Source organism: Haliotis cracherodii, unplaced genomic scaffold (assembly GCF_022045235.1).
Source record: "Haliotis cracherodii isolate W230 unplaced genomic scaffold, xgHalCrac1.p SCAF_6, whole genome shotgun sequence".
Taxonomy (NCBI): domain Eukaryota; kingdom Metazoa; phylum Mollusca; class Gastropoda; order Lepetellida; family Haliotidae; genus Haliotis; species Haliotis cracherodii.
Window position 1 is genome coordinate 60,238,972 of NW_027266319.1, and position 11,762 is coordinate 60,250,733.

General features: G+C 40.2%; 1 protein-coding gene across 1 annotated transcript; it reads right to left on the reverse strand.

The window, feature by feature from the left end:
- Nucleotides 1-1,648: 1,648 nt before the first annotated feature.
- LOC139445728 (COMM domain-containing protein 7-like) lies at nucleotides 1,649-11,184 on the reverse strand. The gene is made up of 8 exons (XM_071226934.1): nucleotides 11,098-11,184; nucleotides 10,842-10,895; nucleotides 9,946-10,048; nucleotides 8,385-8,441; nucleotides 7,148-7,276; nucleotides 5,897-5,946; nucleotides 2,877-2,925; nucleotides 1,649-1,732 (listed from the first exon to the last, which is right to left on the reverse strand). Exons 1-8 carry the CDS (start codon nucleotides 11,182-11,184, stop codon nucleotides 1,656-1,658), a joined length of 606 nt encoding a protein of 201 aa, XP_071083035.1. The 3' UTR covers nucleotides 1,649-1,655.
- Between the last annotated feature and the right edge of the window lie 578 nt (nucleotides 11,185-11,762).

Genomic DNA, 11,762 nt, shown 5'->3' on the forward strand with positions numbered 1-11,762 from the left:
CTGACCACCCGATCCTGCTAGTTGCCTTTTACGACAAGCTTAGTCGCCTTTTACGGCAAGTATGGGTTGCTGAAGACCTGTTCTACCCCGGAATCTTCACGGGTCTTACAGGCCACCATCATATAGGTGGAATATTGCTGAGTGCGGCATTAATCAACCACAAGCCAAACATGTTGGTCATCTGTGGTGCTGGGTTTTTTCATATCAACCATGTTTATACAGTAATCTGTGTAGTTTCTGAAGATACATGGAACATCGTGAAGATAACTTGGAGGCTTTTTAGATAACCGAGTATGTTTGATTATCATCAACTTAAAAAACATTTTGGAAGAATAAAAACTGAAACACTTCTTAATTTTTAGAGTTGATTTTATACAAGGATGTAGAGATTATACACAATACATTGACATTTTTACAATTACAAAGTTTGTCCATAATGTGCAGGTAGAGCTTAAAAAAATGTTTTTTTTGGGTTGTTACAAACATTTCGACAAAAACATGTTCTTAAGTATTGTAGATGGGCCGCCAGGGTTGTGTGTTCGAGACGTGGAATATTTAAAGATTTTTTGTTGTTGAAAATAACAATATTAATGAAATATGCGGCAGACATAATGATGCATGCGGTGCCTGTTTAACTTTAACATCAAAACTCTGGACCGTGATTCTAACCCTTACTATGGCAATAACATGGAGCATAGTCTCAGCTACATATTCCTAAGCAATGCTAACAACAGGCTAAGAGACTAAAGAGTTGTCCTAAGCTGCATGCATCAGGGATCAGGCCTTGTCCAACACATGGTTCTGTTGCCGCTCATTCCTAATTTAAGAATAGGGTCGGTTGGCCTTTTCCATTTCTATTAAAAACAATGTTTGTTGGAAACTTACTGTAAAGTAAGCAGTATTTGTGTGTCACATATTTTTGTCACGTTCGCTCGTCCTGCTGAAAACCTGGGTTCGATTCCCCACATAGGTACAATGTGTGAAGCCCATTTCTGGTGTCCCCCGCTGTGATATTGCTGGAATATTGCTAAAAGCAGCATAAAACCACACCCACTCACTCACCCATTCACTCACTCACTCACAGTGTGAACCACTGACACTATATCAGGTGTCATTGGGTTATCATCAAGTCTTCATTAAATCTATAAACGTACAATGGTCATGAATCTTCAGTGGATTACCCAACCAAATTATTCATCAATGATATGCAGTACCCCTTTTGACAAAATATTATCTATAAAATTATTATCTTCTTTAGAGATATCAATTCTACCTTAAGACATTTAGAATTTGCCACTCTAAGGATGTTTATTATCAGTTTCTACCCTTTGCTTTCCAATGAAACAGTTATGGATTTAATGTCAGAAACCTCTTTAAATTTAAAACACGGTAGGTTTATCTGCATATTCTCACAAAGTCAAACTAGCAAACACTGGATTGTCTGGCCCAGACTCGATAGTTTACAGACTGCCGTCATATAGCAGGAATATTGCTGAGTGCGGCATTAAACAAACAAACAAACATCCAGTAGTCAACATTATGATTCCACCCTAAATCAGCCATGCGTGAGTGACAATTGTTGAACATCAACGAGGACAGGTCCATGTTCTCACCACCAAGGGAGATAACTGCATCATGTCCCCAACCCCCCAGGACTAGCTGAGGTATTCTAGACTTGCTTTAGCCTTCTCCATCTCATGCAGGAATGAGTAAAACTGTGGCAATGATAGTTCTGAAAAGTAATAGATTGTGATCACAAATGAATCATTGCTTTTCCCAATAATGAAATTAAATAAATTCCAACTTTCTTGAATAATTTGCATGAAAACTGCTTCCGTGCCTTGAGGAACATACATAGCACCAACATCACAGATTCCTCAAGTATGTTCACACTTATAGTCTGGAAGTTAATTTAAGGTACCGATGTTTACCAAAATATCTGAAAAACTATTGGACCTACTCCAGTCAAAGTTGGTATGAGATTATTACACAGTCATACATAACTGGATATTACATTTTATCATGTTGGGTTTTAAAATTATTTCAAACACTGCTTGGTGGTGGCCTGGTGCTCTACTACTGGAATATTACAATAATAATAGTACATCTAATAAATGTGTTTATATTGATCAAATATAACTATATTATTACTGATCTGGGTGCCGTTGTACAAGGCGATCTTAGCGCTAAGGTGATCATAACTCCCATACCTTAACATAGACTTACGACAGTCGTAGCGCTAAGGTTGTTTTGTACAACGGCACCCTGATTCGTTTCTTGGTGCATTTGTTGCTGTTCAACACATACCGTATTCGACGTAATAAGCGCCCACGGAGATATTTTCTAATATATTGGCTTGAGAACAATCCCACAATACACAAGACTTATTTATTCGTGTAGAATACGCACTCGTGTGTTATATGCACCCTTAATTATGGGCAATCTAATTCTGGAAAAATATATCTGTCGTATATAAACATTTCAGGCTGTCAGCATAAACCACGAAATTTATCTTGCAACCCTGTTTTTTTCACCAAAATAATATTCTGAAAAGAGACCCCTATTTTAAATTTTAAGAGCGCCCTGTCGCTTATTATGTTGAATACGGTACTTAACCACAGTCAAGTATGATAAACGATGTGGCAAGAACTGGTCATCCTATATAAAACAGGGTCCCACTATGAATAATTTCAGTAAAGACTTCACACACAGGAGGCCAGCTAACTTTCTGATGACTGTCAAAATGAACTTCAAGATGCAGACAATTCTGAGATAAAGCTGATGATGACAATAATGAATAGAGTCTAACATCTTTCATGGGTCATTGTATGTCCACCATTCACTGTCCACGTTACACTAGTACGTTGCTGACTCACCCATATATGTGTTCTTGGCTCCATTTCCTGTGTTGATAACTAGTTTCAGCTGAAACAGAATTTCGAAAAAAGTATATTAATTGAAACTATGAAAACCACTGTCATAGAGTGAGTGAGTTTGGTTTTACGCCGCTTTTAGCAATATTCCAGCAATATCACGGCGGGGGACACCAGAAATGGGCTTCACTCATTGTACCCATGTCGGGAATTGAACCCGGGTCTTCGGCGGGACGAGCGAACGCTTTAACCACTAGGCTACCCGACCGCCCCCACTGTCATAGAGATTACTCCATGAGTGTCAGTCAGCAGACACCATATGATATATCCATCTATTGTATGATCTCTGCTGTCAGATACCATTTACCTTCAAAGTACCCAGTTGTTTCAAAAGGTATCTAGCAAGCAAAAGCGAGTTACATGCATTTTGAGCAAAATGGTATCGGACAGGCACAAGTGCAATAATCTGTTCCTTACACACATCACACAATTTTAGGTGAGTGAGTTGGGTTAACAGTATTCCAGTTATATCGCGGCATGTCAGCTTGATGTCGGAGGAAAGCCCAGAGTGATGCCAGTCTTAGACGTTTACCACTTCGGTGAAACCCATGAGCACGGGTATGGTGCTGACAAACCTAGAAACATAATCGGGTGAACTGGGATTCGAACCCACAATCATAGGTTTCTGGCGTGTTAAAGAGACGCAACTCTGCACAGCCAATTGCGGCGCCTTAAACGACTGGACCAACCCATGCCCCACCCCATTTTAGCATCAGATTGATGCATATTTTGTCTATTCTTATGATCACAGTGGCGTATTTATACATAACACAACAGTCATTGACATGAATGTGAGTGTGAGTGAGTTGGGTTTAAAGCCGCTTTTAACAGTATTACAGTTATATCACGGCGTGTCAGCTTAATGTGGGAGGAAAGCCTGAAGTGATGCAGGTCTCAGACGTTTACCACTTCGGTGAAACCCACGAGCACGGGTATGGTGCTGACAAACCTAGAAACATAATCGGGGTGAACCTGGATTCGAACCCACAATCATAGGTTTCTGGCGTGCCCAAGGACGCAACTCTGCACAGCGAATCGCGGCGCCTTAGACGACTGGGCCACCCGTACCCCCATTGACATGAATGGCCTATGCTTACTCCCCATGCCTAGTGTGACATGCCACAATAAAGTTTCCGCCATATCCGTGGATTATCAAGGCGAAGATGATAGTGCAAACTAGACCAGACTCAAACCATAAAGTGTCTACCAAGTGTTAGACCAAGCACGAGTATGCTATCAATGAATTACAATCAGGAAAGTAGTCCGTCATAATTTGACTTAGGTCATCACCATGGAGTAGCCAATCGCACACCTGGAATTCGATCTGACACATGCTTCATACCAGTTATCTCAATTCGACCCATGAAGATCGGGGTCATAATAGGTCTTCAGCAACCCATGCTTGTCTCCCCCCGTGAAGATCGGGGTCACAATAGGTCTTCAGCAACCCATGCTTGCTGTAAAAGGTGACTGTGCTTGTCATAAGAGGCGACTAATGGGATCGGGTGGTCACCCTCGCCAACTTGGTTTATGCTTGTAATCGTATCCCAATTGCGTGGATCAATGCTCATGATGTCAATCCCTGGTCCGGACTTATTTACATACCGCCGTCGTATAGATGGAATATTGCTGATTGCGGCGTTAAAAATCAATCAATCAATCAGTCAGTCAATCAATCTGATGGTTTATCAATCAATCAATCAATCTGATAGTTTATCAATCAGTCAATCTGATGGTTTATCAATCAATCAATCAATCAATCAATCAATCAATCAATCACAGGTGTGTAAGAAACTCCTGTCACAAACATGACCACACATAACTCATGAATCACAATATCTGAAGCAAATTCTCAGTGAGGGTCATGATGTGGTTGACCAATGACACAATAGAGTTGCCTCCCTTAGTCTTGCCAGACTCAAGATCCTTCCCAGCCAGTGACATCTTCGTTACCTTCCCAGTATCATCGCTGCCATCAGTGTTCAAGCGGACATTACAAGAATCTTGAACTGTTTTCCTCTACTCCAAGTGTAGTGTTTGTTGGGATTGCCATTACTAAGAAGTTAGAAAAGTTTAACAATTGACTTAAAATTTCACAGATAAATTTATGTTCGTGTGTTTATTCTCATTGGTTCAAGATGCAGACTAAGGAAATGCAGCCAATCTTATTAAAATCAGATTTTAGTTCTCGCTACCGCTAAATAAAGACATCCCAACGATAGTTACGGGCTAAACGATTGAATCTATACAATCTAGACCATATATTAGCCATTCGAGAATGTTCTTTTATTCAGGTTTCAAATTTTTAAGCGAGAATTTGTCAAAATATGTTTTGAAGTGTAATCGCAAATTTGAAATTAGTGCCGTAAAGCACGAGAAAGCTGCCTACTGATTGGCTAATGTCGACTTCTTGTCAGTAATTCCATTGGTTGGTCAGAGTTCGCGAAAGGTTGGTCTGATGTGACCCGTAATGGGATGTCCTCAGATCTTTGTTCAGCGGCAGCGAGAACTAAGATCTGATTTTAATGAGATTGGAAATGCAGCCAACTTCCACCTTACAGTCCCACTACACTCATTACATGGCAATGAAATGAAAGAGAAATTCAAATTGTATAAAAGTTCCACGAACACGCTATCACTGTGAGGAGCTTGAGCCAGAATCAAATTAGCGTGAGTTTGAATCCCATATTGAACCAGATTATGAACCTTGGTATGTCAACACATCTCTTCTGATTTCACTCCCACATCAAGCGGACAAGAGAGTGATATAATGGAATACAAAGACTACTCACTCACTATTTATTACTGAAACCATTACCCATGTGCACAAACAGCATCACCGTCTGAAGGATAAACCTGTGGAGTGAGTGAGTAACATTATTCCAGTTACATCACAGCATGTCAGCTTAATGGGGCAGATGACTGGGCCACCCTACAAACCTGTAGAAGTAGAAGCTGCTTACCTGAAGAAAGGTGTTTCCTACTTTGTCAAGCTCACTACTTGATGCTGTAACTGCAAAGGTGATAGACGAAGATCAGAAAACTGTACCGGTACACAAGATTAATCCCAATACTTTTCATCATCATCATCATCATCATTATCAAAATTAATATTAATACAACATATAATACATAATAATAATAATTTGACATAATAATGATGATGATGATGATAATAATAATAATAATAATAATAATAATAATAATAATAATAATAACAACAAGTAGTAGTAGTAGTAGTAGTAGTAGTAGTAGAAGTAGTAGTAGTAGTAGTAGTAGTAGAAGTAGTAGTAGTAGTAGTAGTAGTAGTAGTAGTAGTAGTAGTAGAAGTAGTAGTAGAAGTAGTAGTAGTGGTGACCTATGTTTTATAATTAGTCTGGGTACCCAAGGGTTACTCAATGTTATATCACTAGGGTACTTTTTGTACATTACTTCGGTGGGTTGTTATTCTTCATAACCAATCTGCACATGCAATGTGCTGAGGTCAGACGATTCGATTGAGAAGGGAGAGGAGCAAGCCTTGGTTCATGGTTTTGAATTTTCCCTGGTTAGCTTCCTCTTCTGTGGATAATACAGACTTTCGGATGACGCCTTGAGCGTTGAAGTCTGTATGACCCTCTCAGATGACGCCTTGAGCGTTGAAGTCTGTATGACCCTCTCAGATGACGCTTGGAGTGTTGGAGTCCCTAAGAACCTCTGATGACGCCTCAAGCATGGAAGTCCGTATGACCTTCTCGGATGACGCCTCAAGCGTTGAAGTCTGTATGACCCTCTCGGATGACGCTTGGAGTGTTGGGAGTCCGTAAGACCCTCTCTGATGGCACCTCAAGCGTGGAAGTCCATATGACCCGCTTGGATGACACCTCAAGCATTGAAGTCTGTATGACCCTTTCTCTTATGGCGCCTCAAGCGTTGAAGTCCGTATGACCCTTTCTGATGGCACCTCAAGCATTGAAGTCCGTATGACCTTCTCTGATGACATCTCAAGTGTTGAAGTCTGTATGACCCTCTCAGATGACGCCTCAAGTGTTGAAGTCTGTTTTCCCCTTTGGATGACGCCTCAAGCATTGAAGTCTATATGACCCTCTCGGGATGACGCCTCAAGCATTGAAGTCTATATGACCCTCTCGGATGATGCCTCAAGCGTTGAAGTCTGTATGATCCTTGAGGAAGGAGCTAACCTACATTACATGGTGAGTAAACAGAACACCTACCTCCAAACTTCCACTCCATGTCCACCAGCTGGTTGACCATGAGAGTCTGGCCCAGCGCACTGTGAGACAGGGACACCAGGTTGTTCTTGTACTGCTCTGTGAAATAGTCAGCTTTCTCTTCTGATAAACCTGGAAACAAATACAGTTCAGGTAATAAAAACATGAGACATAGTATAGTTTTGTTTGTTTGTTTGTTTGTTTGACAGCTTTATGAAGGCGGTCTGTAAATAATCGAGTCTGGACAAGACAATCCAGTGATTGACATTATGAACATCACTCCACACAATTGGGATACGATGCCATGCATCAACCAAATCAGCAAGCCTGACCAACCAGTCCCGTTAGTCGCCTCTTACGACAAGAAGAGTCACCTTTTACAGCAAGGATGGGTTGCCGAAGACCAATTCTAATCAGGATCTTCATTGGTCATATAGAGTATCTGTCTTTGAAATTTATAAATCCTATTCAGCCACAGATAGCATGTTTGGAATTAGTATTATGTTCATAAAATGTCCCAGACCACACGCCTTGTAATGTGAGGTCAAATTCCTTCATTGTCCACATGACCACTGAGGTTGATCCTGTCCGTAGTCTGACCAGGTCAGGACTCCACATCCTGCTCCCGAAAGGCACAGCCCAGGCTCATGGTATGCCTGATGTTTGTCCTGTGATGGGAATCAAATCATGGACCTTCTGATCCAAGGTCAGACACCCTGTCCACATGACTAAAGAGACTAGGGCTGGGACAAGTCCAAGTTTACTACCCGGGTACCCGATCCCCCATTACCTGACCCGACCCAGGTCTCAAGAGTTGGGTACAAAATGTCTGATTGGCAATTGTTTTACCCCAGCCCGGGCAAAATGTATCAGATACATGTATCAAATGATCAGATCATGCGTACAATGAGGATGACTGAAGCTTTATCTTTACTCAAACATATACACATCAAAAGGAATGTGTGCATCGTCAGAAAGAAATTTGTAAACATTAGCGACTTGTAGTGTAACCACTGAGCTATAGTGGGTTTTAGTCATTAAACAATATATCCCGTGACTAACCAGGCATCCAGGTAGTACTGTGGGTACCTGGATCCTACTCAGGACCCACCCAACCCGAGTACCCGAGTACCTGAGTTACCTGTCCCAGCCCTAAAAGATATACCCCGTCAGAAAAGGGAAGGATGTCATCTGTGGGATGACTAAACACACTCGTACATGCTGCCGAAATGTGACATACCTAAGTTGACTAGATCTTCTTTGACCTGCGCTGGACTCAAGCTCTTCTTCAGGGCACCTGTATAAAGGGAGATAATCACTTGATTCATAAGTTCATTAGGCTATAATAAATATTGGTATTGGTTCTGAGGCTCATAAAGTCCCCACAGATCTCGTTTTTATTTCCATTTACAAAAACAAAATCCTGAAATATTCCGGGTCTCGAACAAACGACCCCAGCAGTGAAATGCTACAATACTTAAAAACAATGCATTCCAATATAGCCTGCAGTTCATACACGATTTCACCGAAATAAATGCAAACATAATTGAGTAGAATCTTAGAAAAAAGTAATATCATGGATTACAAACGTAAGTCCAGATATACAATGAACTCTCTTGTAGCCACAATATAGCGTAATAACAGGACTAACTTGTGTGCTTCAGTACGAAATTGTTGACATACTTTTTCTGGTGTTCTGTGTTCGCGGTGTGAAATAAAATCAACGCTCATTGTATGTGTGTATTATGCACACACTGGAAGCCCAGTGGAGTCAAATACAGTATTTTACTATTGTAGTCATCAAGGAAAACATTTTTGTACTTCCCCAAGGTGATTGTAAACAACTGTTTATTTGATTACAAACTTGTTTGAACACCCCGCACCCACCACCCACCCCCACAAAAAAAAAATGGAAAAGGAACACTGCCTGTCTGCAGTTTATATTTCAAAAGCCATTGTCTTAGAACCATATCTTTTATTTTTTAAGCCTTATGTATTCTAATACTTCTAAAATATTGACCAACAAACAAACCTTAAATCCTCAGAAGGGTCTGTGGTCCAGTGTCGTTTAATGGACCTTACCTCGGAGATGTTGGTACCTAACTACAGTACAGTTATAATGCCATCTAGTGGCGGTCGGGTAGCCTAGTGGCGGTCGGGTAGCCTAATGGTTAAAGCGTTCGCTCGTCACGCCGAAGACCCGGGTTCGATTCCCGACATGGGTACAATGTGTGAAACCCATTTCTGGTGTCCCCCGCCGTGATATTGCTGGAATATTGCTAAAAGTTGCGTAAAACCGTACTCACTCACTATAATGGTATCTTGGTATAGGTTTCCACACAATCAAATTGTACATAAACTGAAGATGGGGATCTACTCTTAAGTGGTTTGTTGTACAAACAGTTTCATGATAAATGATTCTGATATGTCCATCACATCATAAATATTATTAATCTTCAGCGATCAATCACCTGATGAAGGAGTAAGCATATATTCCGACACATTGTGTTCCTCATAATAAAGAAGTTGACATCCATAAGTTCTCTTCCTTTATGTGAATCACTTCTAAATGCCTTTCAAAGACTTAATAAATTCATATGATCACTGTTAATTTTGCCATTGAAAATTTATACCTCATGTTACTAGTTTTGGAGCTGACCTGTAGGGTTTAATAATAAAACATCACATGTTTCGTAATACAAATTTACAAGGAATCAGCCTTTCACATATTTCCCTCCAATATAATATTATTGGTTTAACTACATTTTTGCCAATTTCGACTTTTTTAGAACATAACTCACTATTTGGCAATGAGAGGAGACTTTTGAAGACATTCTTCAGGGCGCCAGCTCCGACGCCATTTTGTTCTGCAAACTCATCAAGCTGTGACAATAGACGAGATGACTGGAAGGGAATAAACAGTATGAACAACCTGATTGAGTTACCATGGTTACATACAGAAAAACATTTACACAGCTCCTACATATTCCATATAGTCACCAGGTGTGTAATTACTCCAGTTCAAACCCCAAGTCTCATAACATTCTTGTAGGCTCAGGTAATGATACAGACATCATGATGATGATGATGATGATGATGATGATGATGATGAAAATTGTTTTTTTTGGGCTGGAGATATGGAGATGGGCCTCTCATGGTCTCACTGACTATGCCCTATTTTGTATTTCATTCTGTCACGTAAGTCTAAACAACATAAATATTCTCATGCAAGTGATTTTACAAACAAAAATTTTAAAGAGATAATTCCATGTACTATTATCAATGTACCATATTCGACGTGAAATAGGAGGCTCTTATTAGAATATATTTTTGGTGAAAGAGTTGAAAGATATTGTAAATTTTGTGGTTTATGCTGACAGCCTGAAATGATACAAAAGAAAAGTCGTTATTAAGGGTGCATATAACACACGAGCAGATATCGCCGTCGGCGCTTATTACCGTATTTAGTGCCTTACCCTTAACCAAATCAAAAGCCCCAAAGGGTCCTTTCAAATATCAGCACAAGTGTCGTGTTTTGGTATCGTAACAATTACATTTTCTATATTGTTTTAGTATAGGAAGAACATACAATGATCTAGTAATTGATTATTTTAAATCATTATATCTGACCAGAGAACTAAATTAATACATTTAATGATAGACGAACATTATTTTGGCTTGAAAATTTCCACTTTACCTTTGTCGGTTCAATGAGAAACAGGAACACATACTCCACAAGTTGAGTGAATTGCTGAAAACATAATAAAGAAAACAGTACAAACTAAATCAGTCAAGAACGTAAACAAGATTATATTTCAACAGAGAAATTCAGTTGCAGAGATTATTCATTTCACCAATCGCTCAGTATCATGCCTCGGTGGTGGAACAAAGGGAGTATTTGTCCCTTTCACAAACCAATTGATATCTATGCAACTAACAAAAGCGCAACTTACTTCATTCTGGAATTTATTCAGAGTCTGTATGTCACTGAACATGGAATCCGGGGGCGTTTCTTTACTGAAGTTGAAGGTGGCCGCCATCTTGAACAATATCTAGCACGTGATCAGGTGCGTGTGCTATTTTTAGACAAGGTGTTTTCCGATATAACAACCAATAAAAGCGTCGTAAAATGGACATAGTAGAACCAGTTCGCGATCACTGATGTTGCTTTCATTTGGATTAAGGAAAAGACGACGTCAGTGACAAAAGATGAATGGGTTATTTTTAAGTAATGACACAATTGACGCCGAGTGTTGCCAAGTACTCAGAAACGTTGAAACAATGATACGTCTCTTAAATTGACTGGCTCTGGTGCAGATACCGTACTCGTTGCATTTGACCCGTGAAGAACCGGGGTAGAGTAGGGCTTGTCGTAAAAGGCGGCTTTACTTGTTTGTAAGCGACGATTAACGGGATCGGGTGGTCAGGCTCGCTGACTTGGTTGATGCATGTCATCGTATGCGTGGATCAATGTTCAAGATGTCAATCACTGGATTGTCTGGTGCAGACTCGATTATTTATAGACCGCCGTCGTATAGCTGGAATATTGCTGAGTGCGGCGTTAAACAACAACAACAACAAAATCATTGTGCTGCATCCTCGTACATCCAGGGTGTTA

Coding starts and splice junctions, on each gene's coding strand:
- LOC139445728 (XM_071226934.1), bottom strand. CDS start 11,184: ATGGCGGCCACCTTCAACTTCAGTAAAGAAACGCCCCCGGATTCCATG. Junction 8,442..9,945: donor TCTCCTCTCATTGCCAAATA/GTGAGTTATGTT, acceptor CCCTTTATACAG/GTGCCCTGAAGAAGAGCTTG. Junction 7,277..8,384: donor AGAAGATCTAGTCAACTTAG/GTATGTCACATT, acceptor ATTTGTTTCCAG/GTTTATCAGAAGAGAAAGCT.